Genomic DNA, 19,950 nt, shown 5'->3' on the forward strand with positions numbered 1-19,950 from the left:
AACCAAGAAAAAAAAAAATCCAAAACTTTTAACGATAGTAGCGCACCAATCATAGGTCTAAACCTGAATGTACTCAAATCTCTGAGTAAACCAACTTTACGTGTCCACAGAGACCTGAAAGGCAAGGAAAGCTCCAAATTCAACAGATCGCTACCACGCTACATATTAAAAAAAATTAAATCAATTAAAATTAGTCCTGTTTCAGAAATAACTAGTATAATTGTAAACCTCTTCATATTTTTTACTCTTAATTGAGGGGCGGTAAAGTAAAGCTATCAAACATATCAACTACTTAACCATTCCTATGATTGGGTCGTAAATTCATCATAGGATTTTCCAACTTTATTCAATATTCACAGATCCTTATCAAAAATCCACAAGTTTATTATATTTAAATTAAAATTCAACTTCGGGCCAGAATCGTTTGTAGTTCTATATATAGACTCTTGAAAGTCCCCACTCTTAAGTGATATCTTCTCATATCTCATTTTACATTGTAGTCAAGTGTGTCAATAAATATGAAACATTGTTGCACAACAAAGTGTACGTGATTGTGCAAATCGTCAAGAAGTTAAGTCCATATATAACTAAACCGAATAGTTTTTCTCCTAATACCCAACAGAGTCCTGCATTCTGATGTCATTGTACAATAAATCAAAACATGCCAGCACTCTTTGCAGCATCGAATGGGAGATGAATCTAAATGAAATTGTTTTATTGAAACTTGTATCAGATACTCGTACTTAGCGATCTTAGTTTATGACTTGCATCTGGTGAGCTAATTGATGGCGCGAATCCAATCCAATTAGTAACTAGAGTTTGTTTTCAAGTAGCTGAACATTTCAATCAAGCAATAGGCAGTTCTCGGATCTTACATCTGTGTGGGTCCATCTAATTATATCCAGATAAATGTGTGATGTGTAGAAAGATTGCAAGCTTCCTTGAGTGGATGCGTAGAAAAGCAAGTTCTAGCCGGCGAAATTACTTACACTGTCGTGCTCACCAACATCACTGATTAGTTTTATTTCATATGAACCGGCTTGATTAAAATTAATTAAAAGTGGATTTAAGGCGGGTTCAACCAACATATCTGACAAATAATTCCAAGAGTACACCTATTACACCCAATAATTGTTTATCTAAAATCGTCTTAATCAAAATATATCATTCCGCGAATCCACACCTATAAAATTCTGAAAATTTAAGTGATTAAGTCCACACCTACCTCTTCTTGTTACTCTGATATCTGGCATTCTTCGGGCTAACATTCAGGAAATGATCGCTCTTCAGCATGATGGTGGTATCGCGTCCGGTTTGTGTTGGTGATATTGTCATTTTCGTACGATATGCTACGGACATACTCAGCGTACCCAGCGTTGTATTCAATTGTCCCACTCGAACCTGTTTCAATCCTTCACCTGTTATTCCGTTATATACGTGATAAACACCCACGTACGATTTTTTTTTATTTTCAAAAATATCCCGCAGGATTAGATCACAATTGTCACAGAACCATCACGTTCACAATCACCAGATCATAATCCGTTGCAAAGCACACCCAAAATGATTAAAATGCCGGCAAAGTTCCCGGATATATTTCGAAAATTTCGCAAACCGCACAAAATTGAGCGAGCGTCACAAAAAGAAAAAAAAATTGATTGTAGTATTCAAATAGCGAAAAAGCGCGCGCGTCCAATCGCCAAGTTATCAAGCGACCAAATGAATTCACAATTGACGTAGACAAGTTTTAGAAGCGCCAACCGCACAAGTTCGTTGTTGCCGGAGGTAGTCGGCAAGCCGTAGCCAACCCAGCGTGTTGGGAGAGAGAGGCAGCAGTCCAAGTCGGTCCCAATTTGATTAGGATAAAGTCCAAGCGAGAGTGCAGTAGTACATCAACATCACGCCGCACACAAGGTTCGTACACACATGAAAAGAAAAAGAAAAGCCACAGAGAGAATGAGTGTAATTTAATAATATCTTTTATAGCAAATACTAGATAAAATGTGTACGTTTGTGATGATCTTACATTAGACCGCAAAAATCAATTTACATTATTACTTTTCAGCGAAACATAATGCAGCGACAAAAGGATTAGGTATACCTTTATTACTAGAAGAAATACACATACATAACAGATAACCTACTTTATTTCGTATAGATTGTAGATACACAAGCTTCAATAATCGGCTCACAGGAAAATTACGAAGATATTAGTGCATCAAAAGCTTTCTCGGTAGTACGAACAACAATTGTGAACCAACAGTAATCAGCAAGCAGCGTTCCACAGAATAATCCTCCGAAGAATTTTTGGCCCCTATAAGAGATGTGCGATTCCGTACCCTACATAACGATGAAATTCATGACCGATATCACGACCCTAAAGTCGTGGGTTAAACCTGGCAGGATGAGCCAAGCCTATCGTAGAAAAAAAGGCGTGGTATACCTTGTCTTAGAGCATAGGCCAGGGCGCCAGTCAGTTGTTAGGGATATCGAATTGGTGAACCTTGGCGCAAAGCCGGAATATTTTTTTTTTATACACGAAGGTGTTAATAAATCTTACTAAGCCATCCATTTCAGCTCTGCCGTTTGAACGCCAAAGCTGGCATGGACGTATTGTGGGATTCGCACCCACTAAAAAAGCACTCCCACCTATCTCCTGCCCTTGCCCCACGAGACTATCGCCTTAAAGTTTCCAATTCTGCAGTCTTCCATTTCTTTACTTCCTGCACGAGCTCCATTTTGCCTTTAGGGTACAGCCTCTCCATTCTTGCGTGCTTCTTTCAGGAGCTGGGTTTGTATCCGCACAATTGTGTGGATGACCGAAGGTCAGTTTGGCTCTGACCTTAGCATTTCCAGGATTAAGTTTTGGGGACTTACGCCCACTCCCAGGGCTTCGCTCAGGCTTTTTCTCTCCTCCCGGAATCTCGGGCACTCAAACAGCACATGCTCCGGGTCTCCTGGGATTCCACATCTGTAACAGTTCGGAGAATCATCCACACCGATACGATGCAGATATGTTCGGTAGCAACCACCATGTCCAGTGAGAAACTGCGTGAGGTGATAGTTCGCTTTCTCGTGTCGTCGGTCAAGTCATTCCCTAATATCAGGAAGCTTGTATGTCCATCGACCCTTCGACGGCTCGTCCCACCATCGATGGACCCGCCTGCCTTTGTCCATATAGGCATCACGTCTCTCTCGGTAACAGGTTAATAGGGACCATCCCTGCGATTACGAACACCGCATCATACGAACTAGTTCGAAATGCGCTGCATACCTTCAGTGCAATCAGACGATAGGCAGAATTTATCTTCCTCCAGTTCTGTACGTTACCCAAAGTTTCCACCCACACAGGCGACGCGTGCAACAATATGGACCGCACGACCCCAGCTATCAGCAGCCTGCTACACTGTTTTGGCCCACCTACGTTCGGCATCATCCTGGCAAGGGCCGTGGTGACCTTTGCAGCTTTTTGACAGACGTACGATATATGCCCTTTGAAACTCACCTTGGCATAGAGAGTCACGCCAAGGTAGTTGATGATCGGCTTTGAGGCGATCATTTGGTTTGGTTGACTCCTCAATAATGACTCCTCAATGGGGCCCCAGTTGGCGGAGTTGAATGCATTTTGAGCCAAGGCCACCACCCTTTCCACCGCGCCAACAGTAGAGCGAGCTTTCCGGAACCCATATTGCTCATCCGCAAGACCATTCCCGTCTTCCACGATAGGGAGCAATCTATTGTAGATGATGCGTTCGAACATCTTCCCCATTGTGTCCGACAAACAGATAGACCGATAGCATGCTGGGTTCCCCGGTGGCTTGCCGGGTTTGGGCAACAACACCACTTTTTGCCGTTTCTATTGTAGAGGAATTACGCCTTCCGCCATGCACGCCTCGAAGGTATTTATGAACCAATCAGTTCTGGTCCCCACCGCCAGCCCTTTATTAGGGATGCTATCCTTTCCTTCCCTTTATTAGGGATGCTATCCTTTCCTTCGCGCAGCATGCATTTCAGGTCAGCTGTGCACTCCTTGGCGATATGTCCATCTTCTCGGCATTTTTTGCATCGTTTTGATCTATCGTGGGCGCTGATGCATGCTGCGGCTATGTGCCCAAAGTCGAGGCACCTGAAGTATCTTTTCATGTCCACTCGCTCCCTGAGTCGACAGTTGACCCAGCCTATCTTGACTCTGCCTGCCGCTAGTAATTTGGACGCTGTCTCTGCTTGCAGGCTGATAACTGTAGTCTGCGTCCCATAAGCCTTTCTCATCGATTTGATTGCCGATTCCTGTAGTCCCGGAACCTCGAACACCTTTTCCAGTGCTGCACGGATATTCTCCTTCGTGGTGACCTCATCGATGTTCTTGCACTCGAGAGTTATCTCCTGCCGTCTGGCTTTTCAGCCTGTTGGCCAAGGGATTTTTCCACCTGACCCCGAGGAATTTCTCTTCTTTATCATTCGACTTCTTTAGCTCCAGCATGAGATCTCCCTTCTGCGGCCGCCTAATTCGGTTGACGCTCTTTCCTAGATCCCTAAACTCTGAGTCCGACTTAACTTGCTTAAGAATGCCGCCATAAGTTGCCCCCCTCTTTTTGGAAATGACGATCACTTCTGGCCGTATCCTCCTCCTATCCTTCCTCTTCTTGGAGACAACCTTGTTCCATGGTGGTGGTGATCGTTCGCTCTTCGCACCCATCATCTGGTATCAGAATCACATCGCTGGGTCTGGCTTCCTTAAATTTTTCTGTCATTATCTGACAAACTTCTCGTCCCTCTAGCGATCTCGCTCGATTAGGTGGCGATCTAAGGAGCACTGAATTCCTTCTGAAAGGATCGGGTATGGAGTTAGATATCACCTCCTGGACATCTGCAACCGAGGCAGTACGGTTACAGGCCTGCTTGAGATACTATGATCAATAGGTACACTATAACCAGTAAAAGGGGCACAATAGTTCTTCAAGGACGCGGTGCGACTTTCCCTTAACAGAATAATAATAATACCATCAGCAGGCAGCCGCCGAGGGTTCCGTAGGCCTTTAGGAGTAGTCCAACCTGCGCGTCCCCTGAGTTAGCTTAAATTAATGTCCGTCCGTCTCTCTGTCTGTCCGTCCTTTTAGTCGTACTAGCTCAGGTGTTTCCCCTAGTTTAAGGCGCGCTACCTCTCTAAACCGCGGTTCACCCGTCTCAGGAATACCGCAAAGTGGCGAATTTGATTCGTTCACCTCAACCTACCAGCTGCAACCTTACCCGGATCGCCGGATCGCCTCTGGGGAGAGGAACATGGACGTCCCTCTGACACCTACGACTGGGAAGTTCGGACACTCGTTTTTGCGTTATTAGTGACTATGACGAAGAACAATATAAATTACAACTGATAGATTTCCTTCGTTGTCAATCTTTTATGATTTTTTGTCACAACGAATGACAGCCGGCTTATTAAAAATGAAAGATATTTTATTTTTCGTTAACCAAATTGGAGGCAAGAAAATACGAAATTACTGAAATAAAATCAAAATCAAATTCCACTGTTCAAACAGTAGTTGGGGTTCGATTCATCGTTCTTTACCACACAAATATCCACTTAAATTCAATTAAATATTAACTGAACAGTAGGCTGCCTTCGGGGATGCCAACCCACCTATTTACCCTTGGAGATTGAATCTCGAAAAGGTCACCCAAAACCTTCTATTGACAATCCAAATGTGAAATGTGTGGGAATGATTGCAGTCGAATTGAGTTCAATGACATGGCTGTGCGAGGAATAAGAAACAAGTCGGAGTTTAGATATGGAAGGTTTTATGGTTCATTCAAAGTGAAAGAGGACACAATGATCTTCATCTTCATTTTCAAAAAAAATGTTAATTGGTTGGTCATATAATTGAAGAACTGTCCGGCAAGCATGTGTGTGTTTGCACCTTTGGTTCTATATATAGACAAGAAAAGCAGTTACCATTAGTTACACAGCAATTGCAACTGAAGGACGGCGGGGAACGAAAAAGATAAATTGGATTAATTTTCCAAAGAGCATATATTAATAGTCACTTATCATTTCATCTTCCTCGGAGATCGAATAATGACAAGGATAAGCAAATGGAGACATACTAAAATCCTAAATTTAGTAGTATGTAATATCTGAAATAGAGCAACAAATTTTCAACACATAAATAACTTCATCGAAATTAATAAGACCCTTACCAGCAAGAAGCAACAATCAAGGAGAGCTTAGCAAAGAAATCGATAACTGACAGGAAAGCAATAATTATCTGCTGTAGTGAAAGAACTTCTTGAAGTTTCGTTGAACTGATATACATATACCTATATTGTTGCTATTTACTCCTAAATGGTGCGCAGCGTCTTAACCAGGCTGTCGGTTTGAGTTGGAGTTCGACAGTGCGATGATCGAGGGATTAAGACGTAAGCCTCTCAATCTCCAGTTCGAATCCGAGTCGTCATTGATGTCTTTGTGTTTGTCTCGCTACTGGGAGCTCTTCACTTGCATATCTTTAAATGCGATGAAACTGAAGTCAGTCTCACAAAAACTAAAAAGAAAAAAAAAAAACCACAAAGGGACTGTTTGGACGCCCTATGCTCCGTAGAGGGAACATGAAATGTACAAATTTCGTGCATTAGGACTCGTTTTTTTTCTAGGGACCGATCAGCGATCGAAGCGGAAGGGGTTGAAGGCTCTACTGGCCGCTGCGAGTAATAACGGGCATGACGCGCTCGAATTCCGATACTGAGCGATATCCCGACAAATTCAGCGTAGTGTACGGGGTGACAAGAGAGAATTTACTATTGTGGTGATCACGGAACCGGAAATTGCCGCAATATTTTCAGAAATGTATACCGCATCACGGAAGTCCTTACATGTGATCGCAAATTTTTAGGTCTTGTGAAGGACGTCAAGTTGAAATAGGCACTGTTGGCTGACAACAACCGTGCGCGGATTTCATCATCGTAACTGTTATCGGTTGTGATTTTCGACCCTAGATAGGAGAAATTGTGAACGGTCTCAAAGTTGTATTCGTCTATCCTTATTCTTCCTGTTTGACCAGTGCGGTTTGATGCTGTTGGTTGATTCGTCTTCGGTGCTGACGTTGCCACCATTTTTTTGTCTTGCCTTCATTGATGTGCAGGCAAGATCTCGCGCCAATCAGCGCCAGCTCGATCTGGATGAAGGCAGTTTGTACGTCTCGGGTCGTTCTATCCATGATGTCGATATCGTCAGCATAGGCCAGTAGTTAGGTGGACTTGAAGAGGATCGTACCCCTCGCATTTACCTCAGCATCACGGATCACTTTCTCGAGGGCCAGGTTAAAGAGGACGCATGATAGGGCATCCCCTTGTCGTAGACCGTTGTTGATGTCGAATGGTCTTGAGAGTGATCCTGCTGCTTTTATCTGGCCTCGCACATTGGTCAGGGTCAGCCTAGTCAGTCTTAGCAATTTCTTCGGGATACCGAATCCTCTCATGACCGTGTACAGTTTTACCCTGGTTATGCGCTGGCTGGCTTTAAAGTCGATGAATAGATGGTGCAACTGGTGTCCACATTCCAACAGTTTTTCCATCGCTTGTCGCAAAGAGAAAATCTGATATGGCCAATGATGTTTTGGGCGTATGGGGCTATCCGGCCTAGCAAGATAGGGGAGAATATCTTATAGGTGGTACCCAGCAACGTGATATCTCTATAATTGATGCACTGTGTGATATCTCCCTTTTTATGTATGAGACAGATAATGCCTCATTGCCAATCGTCAGGCATTGATTCGCTGTTCCATACCTTGAGCACAAGTTGATGAACCACTTGGTGTAAATGGTCGCCTCCATATTTAACCAATTCGGCTGTAATTCCATCGGCTCCTGGCGACTTATGAGTTTTTAGCCGATGAATTGCACGGACTGTTTCTCCTAAACTTGGTGGTGGCAGTATTTGTCTGTCGTCTTCAGTTGCCGGGACCTCCAACTCGCCGATGTTCTGGTTGTTCAGTAGCTCATCAAAGTACTCAACCGATCGCTCCAATATGCCCATTCTGTCGGAAATCAGATTTCCCTCTTTTTCTCGACAGGATGAGCACCGAGGTGTATAAGGCTTCATCCTGCTGACTTGTTGGTAAAACTTCCGCGCCTGGTGCGGTTGCTCCCCGTACTTTTCTAGTTCACAGACTTCTTGGTTCTCCCAGGCTTTCTTTTTTCGTCTCCGCTCGACGGAGTTCGTGATAAGTCTCCGCCCGTGCCCGCGTTCTTTGAAAATGCAACATTACTCGGTATGCGGAATTCTTCCGTTCCGTATCTAGCTTACATTCATCGTCAAACCAGCCGTTCCGACTCCTTTTGCGACTGGGGCCAAGTATGTTTGTGGCCGTATCCATGATAACGTTCTTCAGGTGATTGTGAAGATCATTTGTTGATGCTTCATCTCCAGGTCCTCTGTTGACTGCGGTTATTGCGGCATCCATTTCCCTCTTATAGATGTCGCGGAGGACTGTGTTATGGATGGCTTTAGTATTCACTCTCACCTGATTGTCAGAGAGGATTCTAGGTGGTATTGTTATTCGAGCTCGGAGCGCCATGCCAACGAGATAGTGATCCGAGTCTATGTTGGCCTTCCTATATGAGAGACTATTGCAGCTTACAAAGACTATTCCGCTCGAAACGTCTCACCAAAGGGTCAAAGCTCTTACTGTACAAGACTATGATCTTGCCAGTCCTCATGTATTCCTCGGAAACTTAGATTTTTAGCAAGAAAAATTGGCACTCTTGGCAGCGTTCGAGAGAAGAATCGTCCGAAAAATTTTTGGCTCCTTACATGAGGATGGACGATTCCGTAGCCTATATAACGACGAATTCTATGAGTGATACCATGACCGTCCGGTTATGGATAAAATCCAGCTCAATAGGTTACGCTTGGCGGGTCACTTAATCCTTATGGATGAGGATGATCCAACCCGGAAAGTCTATAAGGGTAGAAAAAGAAGACGAGGCAGATCCTGCCTAAGATGGAGCGATGGCGTAGGTCAGGACGCCAGACAGCTTTTAGGGATATCGAATTGGTGGACCTCGCCGCAAAACCGGAATGTCTGGGGTTCCTTACTAAGGCAGGCCTAGATCGGATACCGGTTGTTGTGCCGTTGATGATGATCATCATCATCTATTTCAGTTTCAGTTTCTAAAAAGAAGCGAATAAACACGATGTCAACTCATGCTTGGTTGGTTCAGTTTGGCAGATATGTGATACAATCATCGTTAAGTAATACATTGGGATATGCCTAACCAACGCATCTGTTTGGAAACCCCATTGTACACATTGTCTCCTGTTCACTCATTTTTGAAGTACTTATTACCAAATTATATACTATTTTTTTACCTAATGCATTTACCACGAGAGCGTGCTGCAGTTTCATTATCACCACACTTAACGCTGTATAAGTGATAAAATTATAGTAGCAAGAAAATTATAAAGACAAACAGCCATGACGCAACCAGAATCGAACCCAGAGCATGAGACTGAGAGGCTGACGTCCAATCATCTGTGCCAGTGCATCGTCACATGTTCTGTCTTTAGAGAATAAAGCAAAAAATTTGTTGAATATATAAGTCGACGCAAAAATACAATAATAACAGAACAATCTGAAATAATTTGCAAATTCTTTTACCTTTTCAAAGGAGCTACTTGGAATTTCTTTTGTGTCCATGTTTACACCGGAATTTAACATATAAAATTGTTTTTAATAGAATATTTGTGGTCTCACAATTCGCCGAAGCCTCATTTTATAAATGTTTCTAGTAGCAAACAGCGACGAATACTTGCAACATTTACTGTACCACATACATGGAAATGTCGCTGACTCAACCATAAAACCCCACTCTATCACATGTGGGATCTTCTGAGTATCTCTACATTCCAATCATTGCCGACACGGTGTATTGCTCCACTTCGGTGTTTTGGCACTACTTGTATCTGTTTTGAAGAACTTTTCAAGTTTTCAGAGGGGTGACTACGTGATGCAGATCGGGTTAATCATGAAATCGACGCCGGGGCTTCAGATGGCGCCTAGGCTGACCCTGTGGGCAGCCTTCACCTCCCGCTTATTGATCAACAAGTTCTCTGGTCAGTTTGTTTTTTTCCGCTGCTAGAAAAACGCCGCCAGATACTCATTCTGCATATTTTTCCACATCGGATGGCCATTTGAATATCAGATCACTCGCCATACCTATGGATGACAAACGGTGTGAAGACCATTATTCAGAGAGACCTGCGGCAGCGCGAATCTAGCCCAAACGCATTTCTTTCGTCTAGTTCGAAAAATATGTGGAAGTTTTTGATTGGCTCGTTGCCATCGCGGCTGTTGCCAGGTCTTGCACTGTCTGAAAATATGCTAAGCCGGTGTCTAGTTTGCAGTGAATAGTATGTGGGAGAGAGCGAATTTTTGAATGCAGATTGACATGTTTATCACTTGCTTGACTATAGATTCAGTGACACTTTGCTTTTCTATCTATCACTCACTTCTGACTATCTATCTGTTTGCCTAGCATTCACTTTTGACAAATGATATGATTTATATATCTTCAAAATCACTTTGTTGACAGGTGAGACAACATCAAATCTTTTCCATAAAAATGCTGTAATATCTGCGCAGTGGGAAGACGACTCAGTTCAAGACCCTCTTCAGCAACATTGAGAGACGAAGTGAATGCCACGAGTAAAAGTTTCGCAGAAAACGCAGGCCATATTTCCTCCTAAGAAATATGAACTCTAATCGCGTTCTCTCTGCAGAAATTTGAGCCAGCTTTCAACCACTTCAGCGAATGTGCAAAGAAAAATGCAAATTTCTTGTGCTAGGTGGACAAATTGATATCAATCTGGTTGCATTTCATGCAAAATATGGTCTTCAAGCATATCTAGTAAGAGCCAAGACTTGATAAAAATTACGTGATTTGCATTTCCATAAGAACTGGTCTTTGCTAGATCTTCTGGAAAGGCCTCCATTACTGCACTGCCTACACCTCCCCCACAAAGCAGAACTCCCCTATCTGCATACTGATTGCCACCTCTAGACTGAATGCTGATGATCATGTTTTGTCGGAAAAACCGGCGCGACATCATGTCGGCCGCAGAATTTTCTATTTTTTGCACACCATTTAGTTTAGCAGACATACATTGCAATCAGCACCATTTTCTTGTTTTCTGAAAGGGAAAAAGTCGCGGTATTTATAGATACATTATAATGACCCAATGTACACTAAGTGATCGAGTGTTTTCGCAAAATGCCTTTGTATTTATTTTATCTGACAATAGCCCAATTTTAAGTTGTGCAAAACCTAGACTGCATGTGCCCGGGACAATATAAGTTGTTGCCTTTTCCATTTTTCTATGGGCTTTAAGTCGTATTTAGAAGCCGGTTTTATTGAGAAGCCGGTTTTTTGCTTCGATTGATAAGGTTGCATGGTGTCGACTTGAATGTATTTAGATTTCAGACTCACCTGGCAACAGAGACGTGCTTAGCGAATTTTCTTTCATGGTGGGTTGGTTGAAATTACCAAGAAGTAAAAATTTGAATATTAAAGTTACCAAACAAAGAGAAGCTCCTTTCCAAAAAAATCATATAATGATAGTGGGCAAGGACATAGATAAATAAATTAATCTCTGCCAAGATGATATCATAATTAAGTTTCCAACAAGGTGGCAATCAACAGAACCGAATAACGTAAATAGGGAAATACAAAAGAGAACAGATAGGCTTTATCAATATATCAAAGTTAAGAAACCAAGCGTAGAAAACGTCGGTTCTTTACAAACTTTTCTCTTATAGTTGTTTCTATAGTCGTTACTCAGTTATTTCAGGTTAGTCAGGAGAGTTTCCTGATCTTATCGGGCAATGGTGGACGAAAAAATACAATAATTACTATTTTAACCAATTAGTTTAGGCATACCATTGTAAGATCTTTAATTGTCTACTTCGTGTACCTTCTCAGTGTTAATGCATCAAATCAGGTGAACAATATCCAAAATTATCATTCGGTTCTATGGTAGACTTGGAAAGAATTCGCTGACCAAAATCCAGAGACAACGACATCCGTTATTGTTTTCGAAGTTCAAATTTCCTTGAATTCAAAACCTACAAAACATCGGAAGGAACAACAGGATTCGCTTCGAAATCATGGGACTTGGCTGACTATGCTACCAGGCACAATATGTGTCACTTGCTACTATGCTTATTATATTATGTTAGTACAGAAGCAATATGTGTTACGCATCACTCATGTTTGACCGATACTCCACTAGAGCAGGCAATAACAGTCACTTTTTAAAGAGTCACAAAAGGCGCCCAATGTGGGTTACACTTCATATTGCCTAGATAAGGATGTGGCGCGGCAGGATTCGCAGCATTCGAATATTGCGAATGCGAACAAATAGATGGCGCGGAAGTCTCCACTTTTTAAAACTCGCCACGGGAGTGAAGGACTAGCGGTGAGAAAGTGCCGTTGGTTGGGACAGGAAAAGACCGCATGGAAATAAGCCGGTCTCTTCTCTCTCAACCACTAAGAAGTATAGGCGTTTTCTCACGCGGCCGATTAATTAAAATAACTTTCAACCTTCACCGTGTAACTAAATAAAATTCAATTAAAATTAGTGACTAGCTAAATTCGGTGTATCGTTTTATTTAAACCGAGAAAATAAACAGACTTAGAACTAAAGTGAAATTGTGTAGCAATTGATCCCAACTATAACTAAGCAGACAACGTGAAACTTTGTTCTGCCTAGCATTAACCGTAAAGGTTCAGGAAGGATATTTTGGAAATTACGACCAAAAGGAATTGAATCTTTTCCGCTCAATTTGACTTCCGACATTTATACTAGTAAAACAGAACGGTCCTTACATACTACTGCCTTTGTGCTCACATGTCATCGTTCCTGCCACTTTTGAAATACAAATTTCAGGCCGTCTTATGCAAACTCCTCACATAGTGCCTCCACAGGTTTTACCCCCCCCCCCCCCCCCCCCCCTTATTTGTCTTGAACTATTGCCTCCTTAGGGAAGATTTTAGTTTGGGGAACAGTTGCGAACCACATGGGCCTAGGTCCGGACTGTAGGGTGGATGGGGTACAGTTTTGATGAATTTGTAGTCTGCCGTGACTGTCTGACTTTGACGGACTTCATGTTAGTACAAAAATCCCTGCGAATTGAAGAAGACTTGACCAGGATAATAGGTACATCCAAAATTCATAAACAGCTATAATTCGATTCACTGATTCCTTTGATTCCCCATGGAACCGCAATAGCAAGTCCTGACACACGGAAACACAATGTTGCATTTGCCTTGGTGCCAACCGGCGCGGCACTATATATGTATACTTCAAAACGCTCTTCTAGTTGAAATGTTTAGGTATCCCCCTGCCCTTCTCAAATGTTGTATATCACTAGGAGGTTACCTGTTTCATAATATATGTATGTTCACATACACTGAAATTAACATATACGCGTCTTTTCTGTTTTTTCAGAGTTTTACAAAAAATTTCACGCTATAACATTGATCGTCGACCGTCTTGGAACTGTAGGTATAGATGGCTAAAAGAATGGCTACCACCTTATACAACCCAATTTCCCTCCTTGTGATAATTATCATTACTTTTTGAACCTTCGTATTTTGATACCCAGATTTCATATCCATACAGAATTTTAACGATAAGAGACGCAGATGAAGACCGCGTCTGGACCGAAGGAGATATGGCTAGAACCATTTAGGTTGATTATACGAGAGAAGAATTTTGACTTATAAGAATCATCTTAAACCCTGCTTAGAAGGAAAATAATAAGTTATCCAAATTTCTAAAGGAGAAGTATAATGAGAATCAGTTCAATACGAACATTGCCAAAACTGTTTGGGTCTCTTTATTCTAGCACAAAAGACAAGAAGTCTTTACGAAGAAAAAGAAGTTATCATCAATGCCTCCTCAAAATCAAAGAGCTCTTTGTTCGCAGAGAGGAGTAAGGAGATAATGAACGAATGTTTAAGCTATTTAAGAAAAGCTAACCAATAACAAGTCTGGTTACCGAAGAAAGTAAGACAGATTAAGCCCAGAGTTATGCTAATAGCGATACCGGCCCTACAGCAAGTACAAGCAAAAAGTAAAAAAAATAAATCCAGCATTGATTATTACCTCCAAAAAATGTAAATATGACACACGTGAACATTCTTTGGAAGGTTAAGTTGGGTCTAAAATTGAGGAGCCACAGAGAATTCAATCTGAAACTGAAGATCTTCGGACAAAACTGCAGAGGAGCTCTTCTGCAAAGTGAGTGTTCCCAGATGGACGACTTGATGTTGGGACTGAAGAAGACCGGAAAAGGGCAGAAAAGAATGAAGAATGAAGAGGCTCTTAGAACAACAGGACGGGGTATGGATCACAAGATAGGATGTCGCCATTCAACGAGAAGATATTGACGAAATCATTTACAATGACATTTGCGAGGTGTTAGAAAAGCAGTTTGGACCAAAGTCGACAATAAACGAGCTAATTAAAGTGTAAAGAAAGACAAACGACAAATCATAATTTATTGGCAGAGACGGTATTCAAATTACTGGTGACAGATAAGATGAGAAGAGTATGAATTGGATGCCCCCATGCCCCCACATGATCACAAAAGGACTGACTCGGATGCAACAGTCCAAAAAGTTACAAGAAATGTAGAGGTGAAAGCCACAAATTTAAGGAATACAAAGCCAGGTGTGAGCATAGCATTAACAAAAGGAAGGGTGGTTTCGATTGCCGGGATACTAATGGTAGCAGCACCGTTCTGATCTCTTAAATATTCCATCTGAAGAACATCAAATGGGCTAAAATCTTAGCACTACAGTGCAATAACAATGTGTCAGCATCAACCAAAGGTTCAACTGTAAGGGCAGTGATATGAGCACCTATTGTAGCCGAAAGGTAATTTTCCTTCAAAGACCTTTATGTGGAGAGAGATTTGAATTCACGAGGATCAACAAATAAATAGGCAGGCCCGAATGGTTTATCGGCTAGTTTGAAGAATGCAAGATAAAAAATTTGCATATCTTGGTAGCGTTGTTTCTGGAACCCTCAAAAAGTATTAGGGGGAACTAACACACATTGCCAGAAAGCAGTAATGGCGGTAGGTAGAGTTAACGCTTGTACTTCATTTAGGAGTCGCTGTAACCATATATCGAAGTATATATGATGCAAGTAATTTCTCTGCTCAAAAGAAGGCTCAAAGGCTGATTTTGACGAGGTTCAATAAAGAACTTATAGGGGAGTACTTTGAATCAGTGCATAGGTCCAGAACGGACTTAGAGCCGACGCGGGTTTCGGAAATTATAGAACGAGATGTTCGCAATTTCAAATACAGCCCTGAACGGCAACAGAGTTCACCAGTTTAGCTCTGCGTTGCAGGCTGATCTCATACCGAGTGATAATTTGCTTGATTACTTTGTCTCATGTGGGGAATCAACCAATAAGGGTAAACAATAAGAGATCATCCGGTATGGATGGCATTCCCAACGTGCTCCTCTGGCCAGACATTGCCATTCGTAATTGTTGCATTTTGTTCAATAATTTATTGAACCAATTCTTCTTTCCAGGACAATGGAAGAGAGCCGGAGTGTTCCCGATCTTAAAGAGAGAGAAGGATTCATCAAGTATTAAGAGCTACCGCCCAATTAGTTTGCTGCCTAACATCAGCAAGGCGTTTGAAGTTTTGGTATTGAAAGTCTTGAACGGGCATATCAAGAGGAAGGAATTATTGTCGAATGCTCAATTCGGATTTCGATCTGGACATTCGACAATGCATGTAATAACGAAGGTAACGTCTGGTATTTACTGGCGGATTAACAATGGTGAGTGCGTAGGCGCTTGTCTTATGAACATGGAGAAGGCCTTTGATACTGTCTGGTTGGATGGACTGATTTTCAGGCTCCTGAAGAACGAGTTTTCCAGCCACCTCGTAGCGATGATGTGTAGTATGCTGTATGGCAAGTGGTTTGTCATTACTAGTAGAGAATTTCATGTTCTGAATGGATTACAGTAAGGGACAGCGACTGCGGCGAATTGCTCAACTCGTTCGAGTTTAATAAATCTCCTAGCTCGTTGGTTGCCTTTGCTGATGATCTGATAGCCCACACGGCACACAAGAGGGTAACTGAGGTGCAAGTTGAACTTCAGAAGATGTCCAAAGATATTAAGTTCTTCACGAACAGTTGGCGGATGAAAATCAATGCGCAAGTGTGAAACGATTTTGTTTCGAAATTCCTTGGCGTACGCCAGTAGGAACTTGAAAAGGATTTGGAGAGATTTCCACATTGTCGCAAACGAGAATAGTTCTGAGCGCATTCCTCATAAGAAGTGCGTTAGATACTTAGGTGTGCGTCTTGACGAGCGTCTCCAATTTAATGAACATGTTAAAGTCGCGCTGGAAAGCGTTCGCAAGGCATTCATGTCTCTTCGAAAACTCTTTTATGCTCCACATCTTAGCCGGAAGGTTAAGATTATTTGCTATCTTACTTTGGTTAGACCGGTTCTCATCTACGGGTGTCCTATCTGGTTTAATTTGAGTGCTAGCCAAATGGAGAAAATAAGGAACTTTGAAAGGAAATGTCTGCGTGCTTGCACGCGTCTTCCTAGGACTGCTTCGTTAAACAATGAGCATTATGTAACTAATGAGGTGATATATGCAGCTGCTGCTCTGCCGAGAATCGACACAGTTATCATCAGATTGATTCGGAATCATATAGTGTCATCTGTTTCGCAGCCGTTCTACCCAAATGATAGGTATTTCGAGAAAACTCCAACGCTTCATTCCTCCTGAAGCGTTCGTGTATCTTGACAGGAATGGTCTAATTCTTGATTCGGCCGGTGATCCGGTTATGTATCATATATATAGGCGAGCCACCAACAAAAGGATAGAATACCCTCCGAATTTGACTGTGGGTGCTCCAAAAAATTATTTAAAAAAAAAAAGGAGGACAAGAATGTGATTTTTAATGGAATTTTCATCCTTCCTGTATCAAAAGTCGCTAAAATAATTCGTTTTGTCTTTGACACGGCTGCTAAGAATGTTGTTGAAAATGGACTTGGTGAAACAAAAGACGGGTGTGGCCTTGATAACCAGTCGTAAAAAATACGAAATGTGATTAGTATTTGAGTTAATGGAAACACCATCACTTGAAAACTTGTTATCAAATACTTGGGGATAAAAATTGACGGGAAGCTTGGTTGTAAGGAATGTCTGTAGTACGACTAGAAGAAGATGGCAATTATCAGTGTATCGTTACCGAGAATTATATTCAACATCAGAGGCCCGGAGCACAACTACACATTTTTTTTAAAGGAGGAACCATAGTTCAAGTACTCAGGTCTTAAGTAGGCCATTATATTATTTATCTCATTCAGACAATGACGAACATTCTTAACCGTAGCCGGGATTTGAAATCGGGATTGCGCAATTCACGCCTGAACCATCTCGTACATTTTACTCATCACCTACACATTACTGGTGACCGGATTGGTTTGCTTCACGTGTTTATACCTGGCACCCGGGTATAATAGGAGAAACATTAGCTACTTTCTTCTTCTTCTCGTTTAGCTTTTGCCCCGTCCACAAGTGGGGTTGAATTGAATATTAGCATATGAAAGTAACCAGTTACTGGTCAGGACCATCTTAAACGAGGCAGAGTGTAGCATTGCAGTTACAGGAGTGGTTCCAATGAATCTGGTGAGTGAGCCTTGCTATCTGGGCAAAAAGAGAGAAGATTCACCTAAGGAAGGTGAAAAATATCACACACACAGCAGTAGGAGAGTTATCGTCCCAACGGCACTCAATAGTTACAGGAATTCTCTCCACCGATTTATGCAGGTTGATTTTTTCTTTTAATCTGAGTTTGCTAGTATCCATCTGAATTACTAGAAGATGTCATATATTTGAAATAATAAAACTTGTTTTTCCTATTCGCTAGTATTGATTTTATTTTGCAAATACCGATATTTCGGGAACCACTTGTTCCCTTCATCAGTACTAAAAGTCAAGTGAATAGGAAAAACAAGTTTTATTATTTCAAATAATTAATCCTTAGAAACAGGGCGTAATTACACTCAGTCATATATTTATTAACTTCCAAGGGAGATATTATAATCCTGCAAAAAATTAGCAGGAAGCTATTGGATTTTGAATACAATTCACCATAGCCAAGATGAAGATGGAATTTGGAAAGGGGATCGAACAAGGTAGACACAAAAAATATAGTCGCTTAAAGTGCAGCTTTTATGAGAAAGGGGGTTTCCATTCTTCAAAATAGCAGGCAACGATTAAATAACCAGAAGAAAGTATTTTTTCAATGCATATCCTCCTATATAGCTTTCATAATCTCGTCTGAATTCGTACCAGTAAATTCAAATGTTCCTGCATAACCTGATTGTGCAAACAGATGAGTTTATATGTTTCATTAAGCTCTTCTACGGTCCAAGTGGACTAAGGATAGTAACATTACGGTTTGAGACAGGATGGGTGGACATGGGATATAATATCTGATTTTAAAGATGGCTGCACTATAGAGATAGTGAATTAAATGTAAATGAAAACATTTTCAAGAAGGAAGGTTCTATTCGGGTTGTTGACCATACCATCATTTCAGAACCGAATGTCAATCACTTGACAGTATTGAATGACAATGAGTCTAATTTCAATGGACAGAAAGGATGTGTCCGTGAGAGAGCAGAAAATGCTTATGAATTTATCGTTAGTTACGTTAAGCTTAACGTTTAGGTTCTATTTTATATAAAAACACTTTACAATATTCTCAGATTACTTAAAAATTCAGTTTAATGGTTGCTAATTAATTCAGATTATTTCATCTTATCCATCCTCCTTGAAAAGTTAGAATGGTAACTAAACCACTCAAATTCAACTTATGCCCACTCCTAAACAAGCAATTTATTGAACCTAAAATTTAGCAATAAATGGAAGAATTGAATAACAAAATAGCCATCAAATTCGGCTGATTTATAGAGCCAATTGATAAAAAAAGATACATAAAGGTAAAAAAAAAGATACAAAAAAAACAGTGAACTGTTTAATATACACCTGGGACGGAAAATTAATATTTTCCTCTATGGTATGCAAGCATTCACATTCACGATTTGAAAGTAAATTCAACCTTGTCGAGGTTGTTTGCTAACTTGTTTGTGTGTAAAAGAATGTCCGCTAGAATATATGAATGAATAGCTAACATGGTAAATTACAATCGCGAATAAATTTTCTGATCTTTTTTGTGATGCCAGTATTGTATCTAGTTCAAATATTTTCCTTTGTTGAAAACGAGTTCATGTGTATGGAACGATATGTAACTGGAAATTGCAACAAAAAACGAAGAATTTAATGAAAAAAAAAGTCGCAGATAGTTGTAAGTTGAAGTTGAGCCATTAGTGAAATATTTTTAAATTGCCTAGATACATTTTGTAATTATGTAGCTGAAATTGTATAAGTTATATTACGAAATTACAAGGTCTGAATCTTATCACACCTTGTTTCAATTAGTGGAATTATGACGCTGTTTTATCACCAGAACGATAGGAAACGCTCGGAGCACCTAGAATCCCCTCTGACAATCTGGTGAGAGTTAACACTGAAGTCATCCACAACGCAGCCTTCCGCGACACCCATTAGAAGGAAGTCGATGCCGCAATAACCGCAGTCAACAGAGGACCTGGAGATGAAGCATCAACAAATGATCTTCACAACCACCTGAAGAACGTTATCATGGATACGGCCACAAACATACTTGGCCCCAGCCGCAAAAGGAGTCGGAACGGCTGGTTTGACGATGAATGTAAGCTAGCAACGGAACGGAAGAATGCCGCATACCGAGTAATGTTGCATTCTCAAAGAACACGGGCACGCGCAGAGACTTATCACGAACTCCGGCGAACGGAGAAGC

At 41.3% G+C, this 19,950-nt stretch overlaps 1 protein-coding gene and 1 long non-coding RNA gene across 2 annotated transcripts in view; one reads left to right on the top strand and one right to left on the bottom strand.

Annotated features, from left to right (window-relative positions):
* Positions 1-19,950, bottom strand: part of LOC119648766 (autophagy-related protein 13 homolog) — a 203,253-nt gene that overhangs the window by 31,784 nt on the left and 151,519 nt on the right. Inside the window, exon 3 of the mRNA XM_038050595.1 lies at positions 1,226-1,418. Coding sequence (XP_037906523.1) covers positions 1,226-1,418 — 193 coding nt within the window. The remainder of the gene's footprint in view (positions 1-1,225; positions 1,419-19,950) is intronic.
* On the top strand, positions 1,801-2,406 carry LOC119648769. Its single transcript, XR_005249057.1, has 3 exons — positions 1,801-2,005; positions 2,066-2,095; positions 2,159-2,406. It is a non-coding gene; the product is annotated as an uncharacterized LOC119648769 (long non-coding RNA).

Source organism: Hermetia illucens, chromosome 2, assembly GCF_905115235.1.
Source record: "Hermetia illucens chromosome 2, iHerIll2.2.curated.20191125, whole genome shotgun sequence".
NCBI lineage: Eukaryota > Metazoa > Arthropoda > Insecta > Diptera > Stratiomyidae > Hermetia > Hermetia illucens.